The sequence below is a fragment of the Gamsiella multidivaricata genome (assembly GCF_025024155.1).
Source record: "Gamsiella multidivaricata strain RSA 2152 chromosome Unknown BC939scaffold_79, whole genome shotgun sequence".
Taxonomy (NCBI): Eukaryota; Fungi; Mortierellomycota; class Mortierellomycetes; order Mortierellales; family Mortierellaceae; genus Gamsiella; species Gamsiella multidivaricata.
Genome location: NW_026251787.1, coordinates 149,835 through 167,347, shown reverse-complemented (window position 1 = coordinate 167,347; position 17,513 = coordinate 149,835). Strand labels below are relative to the sequence as shown.

Here is a 17,513-nt window from a genome sequence, read left to right as displayed (position 1 = left end):
ACCGACCCCGAGAAGGGACATGTCGGCGCAACTGTCGCCACAGCCACTGGACTTGCTGCAAAGAGGGCTCAGCTCGAGTACAGGTTGAACCGGATGCGTGGACCTGGCATTGGCTACGACCGTGGCGAGCACGATCGTGTGGCCTTCGTTCCGATGCAGTACAATATCTGGCTCACGGGTCTCGTTCGTTGGTGTGATGGACTGGATCTCCGCATGTACCAGTCTTCGGAGGACACCGCTGCTGAATCACGCTGGGAGGAATTGGTGATTGATCGTCGGATCAAGGATCAGGAGGGCTTTGGACAGTCATCATCATCGTCGCTGTCTTACCGGCAAAAGCGCAATAGCACCGAGCCCAATGTTGAACATGGACATGGTCGCGAGCCCACCGCTGCACCGGTGATGCTTGACAGTATCCGTGTCATTAGCCATCCAGACTTGACCGAGACCGCAGCAGGAACAAAGTGAGCGAGTTGGAAGGAGCCAAGGGCATCTTCTTCATCTTGGCCAGAGGACACTTTATCTTTATCGGACGCTTACACCCTATTACACCGCTTGACAGCCTAACCCATTCATCATACCGCCCGTCGCATCCATGCTCCGTCCGTTTTAGCAAAACCACCCTGTGTCTTCATTCCCGTCCTTCATCGTTTCATCGTTCGTCCTTTTGTCTGTTCTCTGCTATTATTTTTCTCTTGATCTACTGCATATTCTAGTAACAATAATCTAATTAATAAACACAATGTTGGTGTTGATGACAGATGTCGGTTTATTTACGGCTGGATGGTCTTATTTGTTACAAGAAAAAAACCCCAGAGAGACTCGTCTCTCTCCCTCTCTCTACCTCTCTCTTCCTCTCCCTTCCTCTCTCTCAAGTCCACAAGCTCTCCAAGAACTTATCGTCAAACAAACAACTTGCGTGGCGTGTTTGTCTTTGTGTCCCATGCCTCTGCTACCGTTGCTGGATCGTCTCTTTTCGTCCTGGATCCACCTCCACTTAGGCAACGTACGAGAACATATCCTTTTGTCCCTCGACTCGCTCAATGTACTCCTTCTCCAGCAGTACGTCAATGCACTTCTTGATGTCCGGCACACGGGGTTTGAACCGGGTCTGGAGTTGAGTAATGACCTCGCTCATTAAGGCAGCATGCTTCATCACTTTGCGCGTCTTCATGATACGCACAATCGCTGCCTGCATTAGCAACTTGCGATCCTCCTCAATTGTCTTGTGCGTCTCCTCCGTTTCCACCTTCTGTTCTGCCTTCAATGGCATATTCAAGTTAACACGAATCTTCTTGCTATCATACACAATAACAACGTAGCAAGGGAAGAAAATAAAATAAAATAAAATAATGTGCTCAGTTAGTCAATCAATTAGCATAGTTCAGTTCAGTTCAGTTCAGTCCAGTTCTATTTGTTAATACAACCCGATCAGTTAATCCAAGGAGTCAGATACGTACTTTTTAAAGTCCATGTTCAGATCGTATCTCGTGCCTGCATCGCCGACATTGGTTCCGTTCTCCAGCAAAAGGACCTTGAGCTTCACCAAGATGCCTAGCGCCCCTGACAGAATCTCCGGGTTCAAATTCGTTTGTGTCTGCAGCTCCTCAAAAGTGTAGGACAGACCGTTGTTGTACTGTAACAGAATGCCCATCTGGTATGTCGACGTCTGGAAAGAATACCCAGTCTTACTCGACTTGATATAGTTGGTCTTCAAATCCGCCTTCGACAGCTGGAAAAGCCAGTTAAGTTTGCGTCCAGAATGCTTGTCCTGGTAGAATGCCTGGAATCGCTCGTATGTCTTGACAACATCGTCTGGCAAGTTAAACGACGTCGTGGGCGCCTGCAAAGGCCACGAGGCTGTACCCAGTACAAGAATCGAAAAGTCGACCGTGTTCTCGGACGAATCATGGTTCTGTGCCATCTTATCCCTGAACTGGTCGTTCAACTCCTTCGAAAGTCCCATATCCGTAAACATGCGCTGGAGCTTTGAGGTGTATTCAAATCCACATGCCTCCTTCAGCCTTGAGATCATGCCAGCTTCCGCATCATCCGATGCAGACGTATCGTTGACCAATCGCTTCGCCAACATCTTGGAGTAGAACTTTTGAAACACATCCTTGTCTTCCACGTACTTGAACACTGTCATCTAGATATACCCAATGTGATGTGTGAGTTCAGTGCCTTTCATGCAAACAATAAATTCAATAGGTCAATAGCACAAAAAGATCCAAACTTACAATGCTGTTCAGAATCTCCTCCAAATCGTTCTCCTCGGGGTTCTTGGAGCTCTTTCGCAACAAGGAGTCACAGTAGCGGGCCAGCTGTTCCGGGGACTTTGATGTCGACGACTTACAAATCTTATTTCGGTTCACAAACTCACGACATGCCTTATCCAGGGATGCCACAAAACCGGCTTCACCACGGAATGCAGTCTGCACAAGGTCATTGTACTTTTTGTGGACCTCCAGGAGTGCATCCACATACACCTTAGGCTCCTATATTCACATGAGAAAGCATAGAGACCAAAAAAGCAATTAGGAAATGGCCATGTAGTGAGGTCGCTTTCGCACATTACACTACTGCAACAAGGCCCTTACCAAGGTATCTGACGACTCGTCGGCAATCTTTTCAATTGCGCTCAAACCAGCCTTTCGGACATGCGCCTCGAAGCGAGCCCGGAGTGGATCGAGACCCTCGGGGATGCGGAGCAGCAGCGAGAACATTCTGAAAAGATCCTCCTGCTTATCCTGGTTTAAGAGGTTCTGGAACTCCTCCCAGATGATCTCCGTGTGGCCTTTGACGAGGACCGTTTCACACGTCTGAATAAGGGGCTTGTGTGTGCTTGCGTGGAGATACATCTGCACACGGCTTTCTTCCTCCGCCAAGCGGGCCTCCGCCTATAGAATTAAATACGTCGGAAATAGCGAATATAGAAATGAGTTATTAGACCGCCGTCCTAATCCGTGTCGTAAGCACACCACACATAAAAAAAAGGCCATTGTCTTACCTTCTTCATGTATTCTGTAACGCTGTTTTCGCTAAGGAACTTTTCAGACTCCATCTTGTAGTAAACCTCGGTGGCACTGACGAAAGGCTTTTCGAAGTACTGGCGATATACCTCAAGCGTGGTCTTTTTCGAATCATTCTCGTCCAAACCCAGCGAAACTACAACAATTGTATGCCGAAGTGCGGAATGAAAAGAGGCGTTCAGTCAGTTTTCTGCCAGAATTCCCGAAAGAAAAAAAAAAGGGATAAGAAAATGAAAGAATTCTTACCAAACGACTCTACAACGTTGCGCAACAAACTAGTCTCCACGGACTCTCCATTTCGTTGGCGCTCAATTAGTTGAAGGACAGCGGCCATGACATTGCGTTCAACATGGCTGAACAAGCTGTCTTTCCAGCTCACGAGGGCAAGCTATGAGAGCGATGATAACGTTACGTTGTGTTGGCGATTGTAGGAGCCGAAAAACCATGCAAGCATCACTTCTGATATGGAAGGCAGGACAAGTCCACTTACAGTTCCGACATCGTGTACCGTTTTGCGACCCTCGTCGATCTCGCGCTTAACCCAGTGGCGGTTTAGATAAGTGAATAGATGGTGGACATACACCGAAGCTCCAGTGAACTTGACCCATTGTTTGGTATAGTATTCCAGTAGGGACACATCCATGAACTTTTCCGAGTCCTTGCGAATGACCTCGAGGTGTTTCTGAAAATATCGGATCAGACGCGAATACAAATCACTCCCACCCAAGGTTGCACCTACAATGGAATGTGCAGCGGGTATTAGCACATAGCACAACATGGACCGCCGCAAAAGTTGATAAGAAAAGGGTCTGCTTGGGGGCGCAGCATGACATAGTCGGCAGATATCTATTAGTTACCTCGGGTTTGGATCGAGGCCCCTATACCGTCGTTGTTGGCCTTAGTGGTACAGTAGTTGTAGATGACACTGCAATTGGGCGATCGTGGTGAAGGACGGCATTGATAGTGGCAACAAGGGAGAAGATGGTTAGAGTCTATTACCATTATCAGGTCCCGCCCAAAGAGCACCGCCCGAGCGATACATGGTCAAGGCGACTGCGGACAGCGACAACCCTTTGACAAGCAAGCAAACACCGTGTATTGGCTTTCCTTTGGCGTATAGTGTCACCACTGTGCGCTTCTTTTGTGTGATCGTCAGCCCATGGGCGCATCCGCACGTAAGAAAGGCAAAGCACTGTAAAAAGCCCCACCAAGATAGCCCTTGTCCCCAACTTGGCGAAGTAATCCTCTGCCAACAAGTTATCCAGGTGGTCGAGTGTTCTTACGTGTAAATCTCCATATAGCGCTTGTAGGTCAGACCGTCCTCGAGGCGGTTCATGATCTGGTCGATACCCTGCTCCAAGAAGGACCAGGTTGCGTTGATGTCGCTGCCATGGGGTGGAGGTGGGCTGACTACGCTCTTTGATGAGGACATGACGCGGCACGTAGGCTGGCGAAAAAGGGCGAATCTGGTCGAGTGTTGAGTGTCGCGTTGTTGTGCTGCTTCGCTGAAGCCTGTCTAACTGAACGCGCGGCGGTCTTGCGTATGCTGTGCGGTCCGAGGGCGAGGCGGAGGGAATGAAGGAACGAAGAGAGGATTTGAAAAAGAAAGAGGATGTGTGGATTGAAGCTTAAAGAGCGGGACAGAGGGGTGAAGGGGAAAGGAGCGGCGCAGGAAAGCTTTGCCCCCACCCCTTCCACGACACATCGCAGTAAACGCGATCAATAGCGTTGCCTCTCTTTTTTGCTACCCCCGTGACTGAGGCGACTATTGTCCATGCCCATGCAAACGAAGCACAGTACGCCGCAGCCAGAAGTCCATGCATACAGAGCCGTGAGGAGGAAGGGCGCATTGGCTGGTATAGCAACAGGCCCGTTTGCGCACAAGCAAAATAACCGTGACAAACCATTGGAATTGTGTAGTATTTTACGGCAGCTATTTGTGTCCTCATACCATGCAGCTGTGGTGACCCAAACCCCTCTCCTCCCCCGCCCCCGCCCCCCACCATTACTGCGTCGCTAGGCATTACGTCCGACTGGAAGTGCTAAGCTGGCAAGGTCCCAGTCTTTCTCATTCAATCCCCAAGTTGTAGCGGGCGCAGCAAACTACGCCAGGAGGAAATGCCGCGCGATGGCAGCCGCGGCGCGATTTTTTTTTTTTTGGTCCGCCCCATACCCTTTTGCCATTAATATTATTTTCCGCGGTCAACTTCCAACGTTCCTGTTCCTGGCCCTCAAGGATAGGTTACTCTCTATGCCTGTCGCCCATGAACCACGAATGTACTTTATTACATTAACGACCAAAGGAGGCCAAGAATGTTGTAGGGCCGCTGCAGAGGTATTTTTTTATCAACCCTGTCTGACGGGGCTCACATTCAGCAACCTACAGGGAGCAAAGCACGTTCGGAAAACAAGTGACATAAGCAGCTCCTCGAGTCGTGAAATGTGTGAATGGACAGCTTTGTTGAGCTCTTAAGGCTGAACACGATGGCAGGCGAAACAACAGCTAGAATGCATGTATCTAGCGCTGTATTGTAGCGTGTTCATGGTTCCATGGGTTCGTAGAGATAGAACGTGGCACTCGTATCTGGGCGGTGCAGAAAAGGAAGTGTCATCCGCGGTCGTTTCTCTAGCCTAGTTTACAGTGACCTGCATGGATATTTGTTTTTGTTCCGTATCGAGTACGATTGCTTGCGGTCGTTGCAGATTTTTTGGCATTCATATTCGCACGCTTGAATTGGTTTCCATGATGATAGAATTCTACGAAAACCGGAACAGTACAGTAGGCAATCAGGCACCATGAAGGATAATAAAGGATCAGAGCATGCGCTGTATATGAACACCGCAATAGAGGGACAAGTAGGAAGATGAAGATGAAGAAAATGAGCGGCTCTCAGTCCGACGACCCTCTCAGAGCCCCCACCCCTTCTTCAGCCCACCACCGATACTATTTTTTCCCATACTGCCGTTCAATTGACTTTTTTTTTGAATTGGTACCTGAAGTTGAAGAGGGTATTGTAGCTCGCTTTGGTGCTTGCTTCCTTATCATGCAGCACACCATAACAACAGAAGCTCTGGACAATGCGGCACATGTAATAGCAGCATGGGATTGTCTGGTCCATAACAACGACTGTTTATGTTCCAATAGCCCTTCTTATTAGTATTCACGCATCCTCTTCTCACCTTCCCACTCCCGTCCTCCTCCCCTTCTTCCTCACCCACCACTCCATCACTCCTCCTCGTCTCATCACCCTCCTCAACCCCATTCACCATGTCACAGCCACAGGAAGTCGGCGAGCCCATCGTGAACGTCGAAAAGATCGTCACCGTCCTACCCGACGGCCGCAAGGTCACTAAGACTATCAAGAAAATCACGCACTCGTACCAGGTTCAGGTCCCTGCAGGAACACCCGTGCCTGAGGGCGCCACCTTGGTTTCTACCACCACTGCAGAGGTGCCCGTTGTTGACAACACAGTGACCTACCACCATTCTTCTTCCTCCTCGGGCTACGACTCCTCCGATAACGATCCCAACGCCATCAAGCCCCAGGACTACCAGCAGTTCAATGATTTCAATGACACACTGAACCAGAACGGCGGCAATGTCATCAAGTCCGAGCCCACGGTTGTTGTGCAGTCGGTCGTGGATGAGGATGGTCGCAAGGTCACAAAGACTACCACCACCACGACCTCGTCCTCCAGCTCGTCCTCGCCTTTTTCAAAGTTCTTTAAACGTGTAAGTCAACGAATCAGAGAACCCCCTAGAATTTACGCGCCGTAGAGACATTTCAATCGGCCCAGGGCGCGTTTCTCGAGGATGAAAGGTTTGGGATAGGATAACGGCGGAAAGAGGAAGGGGAAGGGAGCAGAGTGAACGAGGGGGAAAAAGAGAAAAGTCCCGTCCGATATGCTTACAACCCCATTCCTTCGGATCTTATACTCTACAGCTTTCCTTTGGAGGAGCTAACTCCGACCTGAAGTCCGGTTTGAAGAACAACTCCAAGAACAAGCTGTTTTCCGATTCCAAACCCTTGCCCTCGATTCCTCAGCCCCAGGTCCAGCCTGAGGTGAAGACCTTCACAATCCAGTCGGAGCCTCAGGCGGCACCTCATGCGGCACAGCAGGCCCCCCCTGAGATCACGAAGGTCGCTGTTCAGACCCTGGAGGCCAGAATGCCTGACGGCTCTAAGGTGTCCCTCTCTGACTGCACAGGCGACCGCCGTGCGGTTCTCATTGGGATCAATTATACTGGGAAGGCTAACCCTCTTAATGGTAAGTTAGCCTATCCCTCTCCCTCTCTCGGCCCCTTACTTTTATCCCTCTCTAACCCTCATCACTCCATGATATCTAGGCTGCATAAATGATACCGCGGTTATGAAAAAGTTTTTGAACACCGTTGGATTCCAGGACGAGCACATCCGCGTCCTCACAGACGATCAAGTCGGCACAGAGTGGATGCCGACCAAGGAAAACATCATCCGCAATCTCAAGTGGTTGATTCGCGACGCAAAGAAGAACGACTCGTAAGTGACCCCCTTGCGGCAAAGCAGTGGTGCCCAATTTGGACATGACACAGCGGTATCTAATGGAATGCTGTGGAAATATTCATGCACTCCGATCAATAGGTACTTCCTGCACTACTCTGGACACGGAGGTCAGGTCGTCGATATTGATGGCGATGAAACGGATGGGATGGACAACTGTATTTTCCCTCTGGACCATGCGGAGAATGGGGTGATTATTGACGATGTAAGTCCTTCCCGTCGGTATCTTTTCATGAAATAGAAGCCAGCGTGGCTTTCGCATTTTGGACTGACGGTTCTATTTTTTTTCTACCCTTGCATATGTACAGGAGTTGCACAATTTGCTGGTCAAAGCCTTGCCTCCTGGAGTCCGACTCACCGTCGTGTTCGACTGCTGCCATTCGGGATCTGCCCTTGATCTGCCCTTTATATACGCGGGCACGGGTTATGTCCTGGGTTCAAATGCCCTGGCCGATCTCGGCTACAAACTTGTCAAGGGCAACTTTGATGAAAATACCCTCAAGACGCTCCAAGAGAACTGGAAGGAGCTACAGCTAGAGGAGAAGGAGTTTAAGCGCCAGACAGAGCTAAAGGCCGCTAATGCAGATGTTATCATGTTCAGCGGGTGAGAAGATCTCAAGTGTCATGTTTATTCTGAGTGTATTATTCGACATGATAAATATCCTAACACTGCTACTCTTCTACCACAACAGGTGCAAGGACGACCAAACCTCCGCCGATGTCAGTATTACTCGCGGTGGAAAGTCATCCTCGAACGGCGCCATGACCTATGCCTTTACCAAATGGTGAGTGAATTGTTACTTATTCTGATTGTGAGTTGTATAGCTGAAAGACGACTCACTGCTGGCCATGAACTGACATTCTTTGTGCGCATGGTTCTATACGTGTGTTTCCGTTGGTTTGCTGTTGCAGTATTCGCGAGAATCCTGTGCAGTCATACCAGGAGATGCTCAACAACATCCGCGAGTTGTTGAAGGAGAAGTACAAACAGAAGCCTCAGTTGAGCTCCTGTCGCGAGATGAAGATGAGTTGTGAACTGTTCCATATGTAAAAGAAACAATAGCCTGTGAGAGCGATGCGTTGCTTCGATGGCCATGGACATGTATCTGTGGTGCATGTCCGTGCACTGTCCATGGGCAGTACGTATGCGTCTGCACTTTCTCGCTTTTTTTACCCCTCAGTCTTTCTCTCATAATAAACAGGTCTATCGTAAGTTAAATAGTATCGGCCAAAGCAGCAGTGTGATGTCTAGCAGCACCTTAAAGTGTAGGTTCGTGTTTTCATATATCCAAATGTATCCATTTTCTCCGCACACGCACATGTGCTAATGATGCACCGCTGTGTCGCCGTTCACCTCTGCCGCGTGGGGTTCCTCGCCCCTTCAGCAGCATCTCCGACTGAGCAAGTGCTGCTTTTTTAGGGTTCAATTGGCTCGATTATCTGGATCTTTCGGCTGTCCTTTTTCAACCGTGGGTTCTGTCACGTGCAGGGCCCATTGACGTCGAGAAGAAGATCCGTGTTTCCCCATATTTTTCCTTTCCTTTCTTCTCTCTCTTCTCCTCCTTCACTTCTCCCCACCAACCACTCAACTCTTCATCGCCATGTTTGCCACTCGCCAGATCTCCTCCATCGCCAAGCGCGCCTTCTCCACCTCGGCCTCCTCGGTAAGCAGACGCTGGCCTCTTTCTTCAAGCAGGAACAACGAATAACGAACAACGACAACGAACGGATCAAAGGGACATATCTAACCATTGGACAACTCTTTTACCTTTTCTATTCAATTATCTCTGCACATGTTCCTTATCCTTCGCCTTTTCTTTATCTTCACAATGGTCGGCTCCTCTAGAACGCGGCCAAGTAAGTTCTCGTTGTGTCTTATCGCAAGATTCAACGTCGCCACCATTTCATTTCAGCGATCTATTGGATCTGTGACAAAACAACTCATCTTTTTATTGTCTCCTTCTGCCTCACTTTCGCTCTGATTGATTGCGTCGTTTGCTCCAGGGTCGCTGTCCTCGGTGCTGCCGGTGGTATTGGCCAGCCCTTGTCGCTCCTCCTCAAGCAGTCGTCTTTGATCTCCCACCTCTCCCTCTACGACATTGTCAACACCCCCGGTGTTGCTGCTGATTTGAGCCATATCAACTCTGACTCCAAGGTACGATGCGAGACTAGGACCTTTAGCAACAGAGGCCGCAGATATTGCTCTGGGAACTATATGCTGTTGTCATTTCATGGTGGTCGATTCGATCACGGCTCAGATGAAAAAATGAGGGCTAATGCGGAAGTTGCGGCTCATGCCCCAAGACAAAAAGAGATCAAAATGGGATGTGATACTGACCAGCGTGTTGTTTATTGTCATAGGTCACTGGCCACGTTCCCGATAACAACGGTCTCAAGGAGGCCCTCACTGGCTGTGATGTCGTTGTCATCCCTGGTACGTGCTATTCTTTCGACCTTCAATTGCTCTTCTGCATCGACCCCATCCCTCGAAGCACTCGCGCTAATCACTTGACTTTACTTCCGTTGCCTAAATAGCTGGTGTTCCCCGCAAGCCCGGCATGACCCGCGACGATCTCTTCAACACCAACGCCTCGATCGTCCGTGATTTGGCCTCTGCCTGTGCCCAGTAAGTCGTCGGGGATACCCTGCGGATGCCGTATTCACAAATCATACACGAGTCTATACTCTTGCTAATCAGTTCTCCAATTGGCCGCACGTCTTTCTCACAGGCACTGCCCCAAGGCCCACATCTTGGTCATTGCCAACCCTGTCAACTCGACTGTCCCCATCGTTGCTGAGGTTTTCAAGAAGGCTGGCGTCTTTGACCCCAAGAGGTAGGTGCCTGATTCTCTGACTCTGATTTATGCAAGTTGGTTTGATAACAGCGATCCATGATCCACGCATACTCACGACCCATTGTTGTACACACATCAGACTTTTCGGTGTCACCACCCTCGATGTTGTCCGTGCTTCTCGCTTCGTCTCTGAGGTCAAGAATGTCTCGACCGAGGATGCCAAGATCACCGTTATTGGTGGTCACTCTGGTGTCACCATCGTTCCCCTGCTTTCCCAGTCCGGCCACAGCTTCACTGAGGAGGAGGTCAAGGCCTTGACCCACCGCATCCAGTTCGGTGGTGACGAGGTCGTCAAGGCCAAGAACGGCACTGGTTCCGCCACCCTCTCCATGGCCTTCGCCGGTGCCCGCTTCACCAACTCTCTTCTCGAGGCTACCGTTGCCGGCAAGAAGGGCATTGTTGAGCCTACCTTCGTCAAGTCCGATGTCTTTGCCAAGGAGGGTGTTGAGTTCTTTGCTACCAACGTCGAGCTCGGCACTGAGGGTGTTGAGAAGATCCACCCCGTCGGCAAGGTCAACCAGTACGAGCAGGGTCTCATTGATGCTGCCATCCCCGAGCTCAAGGGCAACATCAGCAAGGGCAAGGCTTTCATCAACAAGGCTTAAACAGCGCCTCCCCGTAGCTTTGCATTCTCTTTGTTCATAGTCACCCTCTTTACTACTTTCATCGTCACCCTCCCTCACGAATAGAATAAAAAGAAAGAAAAACAACAGTTTATCTATGATTCAAGAAAATGCAAGTTGCATGGAACAAATGAACGGAGCCATTGTGGCCAGTCCAGATAGTCTATTTCATCGGATGTGCTCGTGGAAGAAAAAAAAAGATGCATTTATGTAAAGTTGTACAGGTACTTGTCGATATCGAACTTGGTGCTCTTGGCCAGAGCCTTGATCATATCATAGCTGACATTGCACTTGCATTTGATTGAATCCAGCTTGTCCATGGGCGTAACCCGCTGGAGGAGCCGCAGCGAAACAAGAGAAGCGATCTGTGTGTGAACATTCACGTTTTCCTCGACTTCCTCGTCCAGAATACTGTAGAAGATGGCCAACATCCGCTCTATCGGAAATGTCTTGGGGCCGAGCAATTGCTGTCGCAGTTTGGATCCCATCTGATCATGTCCATGCCTCTTGGATGCCGATACTTTGGCGCGCTTGGTCATTTTGCCGCCTTGATTTGAGACTTTGGCAAAGTAACGCATGTCCAGTCGGGGCGGATTGTACGACGCCAGGAAGGACGCGATGAGGATGAACTTTGTAAAGTATGGCAGATCGAATGTATCTATAAGCAAGAGGCGAGACATATTGTCGTCAGTACATAGTGTTCGCCATAATGGATACTAGTAAAAACACATTAACCGGCATGTACTCTGGACATCGACAGCGCTCATCAGCGCCCGTTCACTTCCTGTGGAGCCTATTACGGATCGGATAACCGAGGTATCTCCGATGCCGCCTCCTAGAGCGCCTGATCGGTCATGTTTGCTGTGTAAAGATCCTGGAGCTGGTACAAGGGCACGGTCCGACCACTCTGTGCTTGAGATTTCTCGCAAATACAGCTTGTCCATAGCCTCAACAAAATATGCCTGGATGTGTCGATGAAGCTTCAATCCCTCGTGTTTTTGGACTGGAGATGAATTGAATCCGAACAACGCGAGTTAGTATGGACATGAAACGAAAGCGGGCCACCCTCGCATCAGGAACAAGATCACCACTTACTTCTCCCTTCTTTCACTGGCTTGACGTAGAGCGGAAAGAGGAGCGCGACCAGGTGTCGAATCTCATTGAGATCTTTGCAATTACGCTGAAAGACATCATAGACGAGCTCGAGGAATCTCATGTAAAGGTCTTTGTCTTCGCCTGTAGGCAAGTCTCGCTCCAGGATAGCAATTGTCTCGCGTAAATAAACGGAACCATGCAAGATGCACCAATCGAGGTAAGAATAATGAACTTTCATCCACTGGGGTCATGATCGAACAAACATCAGCCGAGGAGCATAAGGGGTAGTCCCTGTAAAGACTAGGACAACGAACATATCTTTTGAGTATTGTGGAAAGTTCAGGATGATGGGCTCGTATCCTCCTGTCTTTGACCGGAATTTTTCCCAGACGATTGTTGTGATCAGGATGACACAGATGTTGCGGCTGGTCTATACCGATGAAGCAGCAGAAAGTGGAGCGGATCAAAATGAGCAAAAACATATCAGCATAGTCAGTGAAATTCCTTGACAGCCTGCAATTTGAAGACACGATATGAATGCCGTACAAGTTCCTGCAGCCGCATGAGGACCGGGATCAGGTTCGGGGCAGTATCGCGGAGCCGCTCTGCTCTGTCGAGGACAAGGTACCGGGTATCCTGTCGTCGATTATGCGGGCCCTGCCCATTGTCCTCGTCGCAAATCTTCCGACACCATTCTACAAACTCGTTGATGTTCTCGCATTTGTCCCACGGAGTGTCTTCCTGAGATGATCTCCTTTTCCTTTTCCGCGGCTCTTTATTTAACATCGTGGTGTTTTTTGTGCGTGTGCTGGAGAGATTGTCCATGTGTGCACTGCCGTCCTTGGTATCATCTGCATCCTTTGCTAGTAGCGAAGGCATTGGGAAGTGCTGAGGAGCGTTGCGAAACTGATAGATGGCGTGCTCAAAGATCAGGCGGGGGGTATGACATTCTACGCAGTCGAGAAACGCAAAGCGACTGGGACTTGTGCTCCCGAGCATGGTGGAAAGAGTTGCTCTAATAACAGCTGTCTTTCCTAGGGATGAGTTTCCATTGATCAATAACGCGGGCGGGGTAGGAGCCCATGGCTAAGGCAAGCGCAGATAGGCGGACCGACAGGGTCAACGCGTGTTAGTAAAAAAAGATCCCGCGCCGAATGGAGGCGGATAGGCAAAGCGCTGTTAATACCTTTCCCATGAAACCGAGGATCTGATCGATCTGCCTTGCCCGTCCTGGAAATGCATTGCGGAGCTGTTCCTTTAGCGAGAGCTGTGTCATCCCTGGAGGGGTTTCCATGCGGCCTTCTTGAGAATGAACTGAGGGAGGATGGGCTTGGCTTGGCTTGTTGACAGCCGAGGGGAGCGTCAATTAGAAGCGACGCTCTTCCCATAAAAGGATATGGCGTACATACTGTTTTGCCACCAAAACGCGTATATTTCTCTCCAGTCCTCTGCACACGATATAGGCGGTTCTTGAAGACGTCCACGCGGTGCCCTTGAAGCCATACTGCTCAGTAGGAGTGAGGACTGGCCATTTGACCTGGCAGGATATATACATATATTCTATATATATATATCCCTAGATGGTTGGTCTCAAGAGTGGAGTGCCTTTGCTGGACTTTTCTGCCTCAGAAAGCAGGCCATATGCACTTCAAGGAGGGGGAGACGCGCTGCCTTGTCCCCGGGGTGAAGCGCAGTAGTCTGGATCCTGGCAAACAAAGGGAATAAAGCTAGAGACTGGGAGATTTCAGAGAGAACGAGAGCGAGGGAGCCACGGAGAAGAGAACGGAGGTGTCTGTTCGCGCGCTCGCCTGCACGGCTCAGAGTCAGGCAACATTGCCGATATAACACACAAATAAGAAAAGAGGCGCCAGACTGTCTCCGTCTCCTGAAATCTGCAAATGCGACCGGCCTCCTGGCGCTCCTGGATTTATTTGGCCGCTCTTGCACATCCATCTAGCGCCTCAACTTCTCCTCCTCGAGAATCTCCTGCCGGCATCTCTTGCTGGTAGGCTAGTGCCGGTCGCGCCATTGAAATTCGTCTCAGTGAGCACTCATTGGCACCACCGCAATCCACACTGCAATTTCTGCCGCCTTTGTAAGAATCCTCACATCGGCAAAAAAAATATAAAAAGATATAAAAAGAACTATTCCTTCACAGCATCTACACCTGTTCAAGGAATCTCCTCCCACTGACACTTTCTAGCCACATCTATCTCTCCTTACTCTCCTCTACCTATCTTACCCATCCTACTCAACACACCCACTATGAAGCTGGTTTCGTCCTTGTCCCTCGTTGCAGCACTGGTCGTGTCGGTCTGCAGTGCTTCCCACCTTGACTCCTGCCCTGAAAACGATAGCGTATGTTCAACACACACTTGCTTGGACAAACGCAAAGATGGACTTCGAGTTGTGGAGAAACAATCACACCAACCAACTGTGCCACTGTTCTCTATTTCTCCTTCGCTTCGGCTATAGCTCTTCGATGTCTATAGTGCCAGCATTAACCCTAGCTCAGTCGATCCTAGCAAGGAGATTTGCCTCAGTATCAAGGGTGAACTCAAGACAGATCTTCCTCTGGAGGGATCCATGATCAAGTTCACAGTCGAGCAACCTCGTATGTGCACCCATTTTGCTCTTAATCCTCTTAAAATTCTCACTTCATTTTTTTTTTTTTTTTTTTCATCTGCTTACACGCTCATACGTCCTCCTTCGTTTCTAGGCGTTCTCTCAAAGGATTGGCAAGTCGGTGTCTATAGCTCGCTCCGGTTCCCACAGGGCACACAGCTGCCCGTGTCTGGTGGAGGCGACCGTGAGCTAAACGCTTGCTTCTATCTGCCGCCCGAGTTCCAATACACCCAAAACGGAGTATGTGTCCCTTTTTTTTTTTTTTGGCTTATACCGTATACTGCAGCGTGGTGGGCACTGTCTGATTTTTTATCACTATCTAATGGTACCTGTCCATAGGCTGAGCTCCTCATCAGCGCCGAGATTACAAGCAGAGACAAGGACGATGATGATGTGAGTGTTGTTTGTGTCACTGGTGCCGCTCGCGTCAGCCGAGGTTAGGAACGACCCTGCTGCATTTCCAAGCAGCCTAGACTAGAAGCCATACATCCTTAGCATATCGACATCTCACCATGTTTCGTCAAGGATTGAATTTATTGCGCATACTGTATTAAAGCGAGAGAGTTGAAGTATATCCGACTTTACATACAGATAGAATTGTTTAATATGGAGAAAGCTATGCAAACAGGTCATCGTTGAAGGAACCGAGTCTTGTCCAATTGAGCCTGCCCCCCAGCCCTACAATTGTTACTGCATCTGCTGTTCATACATGGCTATGACTCTGTCCGCAAATTGATCAACTACACCATCCAACCACTCAAAGTGCCGCAGTTCTGTCCACCAGGAGCGTGGAATGCCCTCGCTTACGCCATATCGCGCACCCAGCAGCGATCCAACAACCGCTCCGTTAGTGTCAGCATCGCCTGCCTCAAGCGCAACCTGCTCCATGGTCCCTCGGAACAATCCAGAGGGTCCCTTGTATGCATCATCTGTCGGGGCAGGGTCCTCGCAACGGGTTGCGGTGTAAAACGCGATACCGACACACTTGAAGGTATACCCCATCTTGTCAGCATCGCCGAGTTCCAGCTCTTCTAGTTTGCTCGGGAAGCAGGACGACTCTAGCTCACGCGACCATTTCTCTTGAATGCGTTCAGGCGTCTGGGTAGCATCTGCCCCTGCATGCCCTGCTGCTGTGTTTCTTCCCTCCAGGGCGACATTGCGGATCGTCGGTGGGACAACATCGGTTCTTAGAAGGAGAAACTTGTAATCCCTGAGCACCGATCGGGCCAGGGATCCCATCGCTTCGTTCTCGCCAACTTTATCCATGCCAGCCCAGCCAATATCACCTCTCAGCTCAACCGTTGGTCGATCCTTGTTCCAGTCATCTGAAGCACGGTGAGCTGCGGGGCTCCCGGCTATGAAGTGACTCAGTTTATCCAGCACTGCTGTCTGGAAAGAACGTGTGGCGACCCTTGGCGCAGCATCCGGCACTGGATGTGTCAAGCGCATCCTGGCAATTTTCCTCTCATCTTTATTCTTGAAAACATTCTGTGCAGTCTCTGGCTCGTATGCGGGATCAGACGAGACTTCGCCGTTGATATCTGTTCCACGTCGCAGATAGTCCAGGAGCTCCTGTTTGTACTCGTCCTGTGCAAGCCGTGGGTTCCATGTACGGGTTGAGTCCTCCTTTGCGTCCTGTCCGCCCCCTCGAAGGAGCCGGGAGATGAGGACCGAGGCGATTAAGGCACTGACTACGGAGCGTGGGTCTGCGTGCGTGACCTTGGCTGCAGCGAGGGTGTTTTCGACGACCCGCGCCTCGTCCCAGAAGGATTCGATGCCAAGCACAGAAGTTCGCATGACGGCTCCGTTCGCTGCCAGCATGCGCCCCTTTGAATTCCAGATCTATACATGTAAATGGATCCAACGGAGAAAAATGATTTGTGTTGGCTTCAGTGAACTAAGCTCATCCTAATCTAAAGTACCTAATACAGTTGGAGCGAAAGCACCTACATCAAAGGCAGCCTTGTGCGGGTTGTACCTGAACTCGGGATGACTGAGTGTAGAGCCAACAGTAAACCCGATACCGCGTGGAGGCGTGCCCAGTTCTGGAAAGCCAATGATGCTCCACTCCTTCAGCCTCTTTGAGAAATTGGCAGCATGGAGTCGACCGTCCTGGGTTTGTTGCAGCGACTGGAGGAGGAGGAGCATTTGATCCGTGTCATCCGTAAAGTCGTTTCTCGCCCACTTTGAGCGATGGCTATCAATCCATACAGGATATCTATGCATGGCACGCGCGCATTCGACAAAAAATAAATCGAAGAGGATCAGCAACTGCGTCCTCGACATGCCGTTGCCACGTGTCCCAAGTTACGCGTTTGAAACGCCTTACCCCGCCTCGTTGCCAAATGCGATGGGGCCGTTGCCATATCGTCTACGAGCGCTTGCCTTCGACATAAATTCTGTAGCCAGTCCATAGGCATCCCCTACAGCCGTCCCTAGAGAAGAAAATGTATGTCGAAGTTGTTGTGAATGCGCTGTGGAAACACTTCACAAGACAAGAATGAAAAAAAAGACAACCTTTTTTTTTTTTTTTTTTTTTTTTTTTTTGGAGACGTACCAAAGAGACAACCACGGATACGGTCCTTGATCCGGTCCTTGGTCAAAGTTGAGAGAGGCGTTGTCATGTTCGGTGCTGCGGCAGTTATACGTGGGAAATTACGTGATATGGAAGAGCTGGAAAATAAAATGTGGAAGAAAGGAATGGAGAGGCATCATTTTATACTCGGCTGCAGCGCCACCTTG

General features: G+C 49.9%; 8 protein-coding genes across 8 annotated transcripts; 5 read left to right on the top strand and 3 right to left on the bottom strand.

Annotated features, from left to right (window-relative positions):
* Positions 1-12: 12 nt before the first annotated feature.
* On the top strand, positions 13-468 carry BC939DRAFT_506814 (uncharacterized protein; the record flags this gene model as incomplete). Its single annotated transcript, XM_051560831.1, has 1 exon — positions 13-468. A coding segment is annotated over one exon (456 nt), but the record flags the coding sequence as incomplete, so codon positions are not given.
* A 529-nt stretch (positions 469-997) lies between these two features.
* Positions 998-4,464, bottom strand: BC939DRAFT_506813 (Cullin; the record flags this gene model as incomplete). Its single annotated transcript, XM_051560830.1, has 9 exons — positions 998-1,298; positions 1,461-2,149; positions 2,241-2,498; positions 2,601-2,900; positions 3,011-3,168; positions 3,279-3,420; positions 3,523-3,767; positions 3,890-3,957; positions 4,316-4,464. The coding sequence occupies 9 exons, from the start codon at positions 4,462-4,464 to the stop codon at positions 998-1,000; spliced, it is 2,310 nt and encodes a 769-aa protein (XP_051408213.1).
* A 1,764-nt stretch (positions 4,465-6,228) lies between these two features.
* On the top strand, positions 6,229-6,976 carry BC939DRAFT_463900 (uncharacterized protein). The gene has a single exon (XM_051557296.1). The coding sequence runs from the start codon at positions 6,301-6,303 to the stop codon at positions 6,808-6,810; it is 510 nt and encodes a 169-aa protein (XP_051408212.1). The 5' UTR covers positions 6,229-6,300; the 3' UTR covers positions 6,811-6,976.
* Positions 6,977-7,201: 225 nt separating this feature from the next.
* On the top strand, positions 7,202-8,624 carry BC939DRAFT_485049 (peptidase C14; the record flags this gene model as incomplete). Its single annotated transcript, XM_051559283.1, has 6 exons — positions 7,202-7,301; positions 7,381-7,552; positions 7,655-7,778; positions 7,882-8,177; positions 8,266-8,358; positions 8,486-8,624. 6 exons carry the CDS (start codon positions 7,202-7,204, stop codon positions 8,622-8,624), a joined length of 924 nt encoding a protein of 307 aa, XP_051408211.1.
* Positions 8,625-9,174: 550 nt separating this feature from the next.
* On the top strand, positions 9,175-11,033 carry BC939DRAFT_480619 (malate dehydrogenase, NAD-dependent; the record flags this gene model as incomplete). The annotated part of the gene is made up of 7 exons (XM_051558953.1): positions 9,175-9,237; positions 9,420-9,430; positions 9,578-9,728; positions 9,935-10,007; positions 10,109-10,199; positions 10,303-10,407; positions 10,508-11,033. The coding sequence occupies 7 exons, from the start codon at positions 9,175-9,177 to the stop codon at positions 11,031-11,033; spliced, it is 1,020 nt and encodes a 339-aa protein (XP_051408210.1).
* A 224-nt stretch (positions 11,034-11,257) lies between these two features.
* BC939DRAFT_506810 (origin recognition complex subunit 5 C-terminus-domain-containing protein) lies at positions 11,258-13,422 on the bottom strand (the record flags this gene model as incomplete). Its single annotated transcript, XM_051560829.1, has 6 exons — positions 11,258-11,709; positions 11,797-12,054; positions 12,147-12,321; positions 12,406-12,576; positions 12,693-13,232; positions 13,333-13,422. 6 exons carry the CDS (start codon positions 13,420-13,422, stop codon positions 11,258-11,260), a joined length of 1,686 nt encoding a protein of 561 aa, XP_051408209.1.
* A 989-nt stretch (positions 13,423-14,411) lies between these two features.
* BC939DRAFT_480617 (uncharacterized protein) lies at positions 14,412-15,212 on the top strand (the record flags this gene model as incomplete). Its single annotated transcript, XM_051558952.1, has 4 exons — positions 14,412-14,504; positions 14,622-14,760; positions 14,866-15,011; positions 15,111-15,212. The coding sequence occupies 4 exons, from the start codon at positions 14,412-14,414 to the stop codon at positions 15,210-15,212; spliced, it is 480 nt and encodes a 159-aa protein (XP_051408208.1).
* A 134-nt stretch (positions 15,213-15,346) lies between these two features.
* On the bottom strand, positions 15,347-17,455 carry BC939DRAFT_532232 (ADP-ribosylglycohydrolase-domain-containing protein). The gene is made up of 4 exons (XM_051561648.1): positions 17,329-17,455; positions 17,101-17,206; positions 16,722-16,989; positions 15,347-16,613 (listed from the first exon to the last, which is right to left on the bottom strand). Exons 1-4 carry the CDS (start codon positions 17,393-17,395, stop codon positions 15,459-15,461), a joined length of 1,596 nt encoding a protein of 531 aa, XP_051408207.1. The 5' UTR covers positions 17,396-17,455; the 3' UTR covers positions 15,347-15,458.
* Between the last annotated feature and the right edge of the window lie 58 nt (positions 17,456-17,513).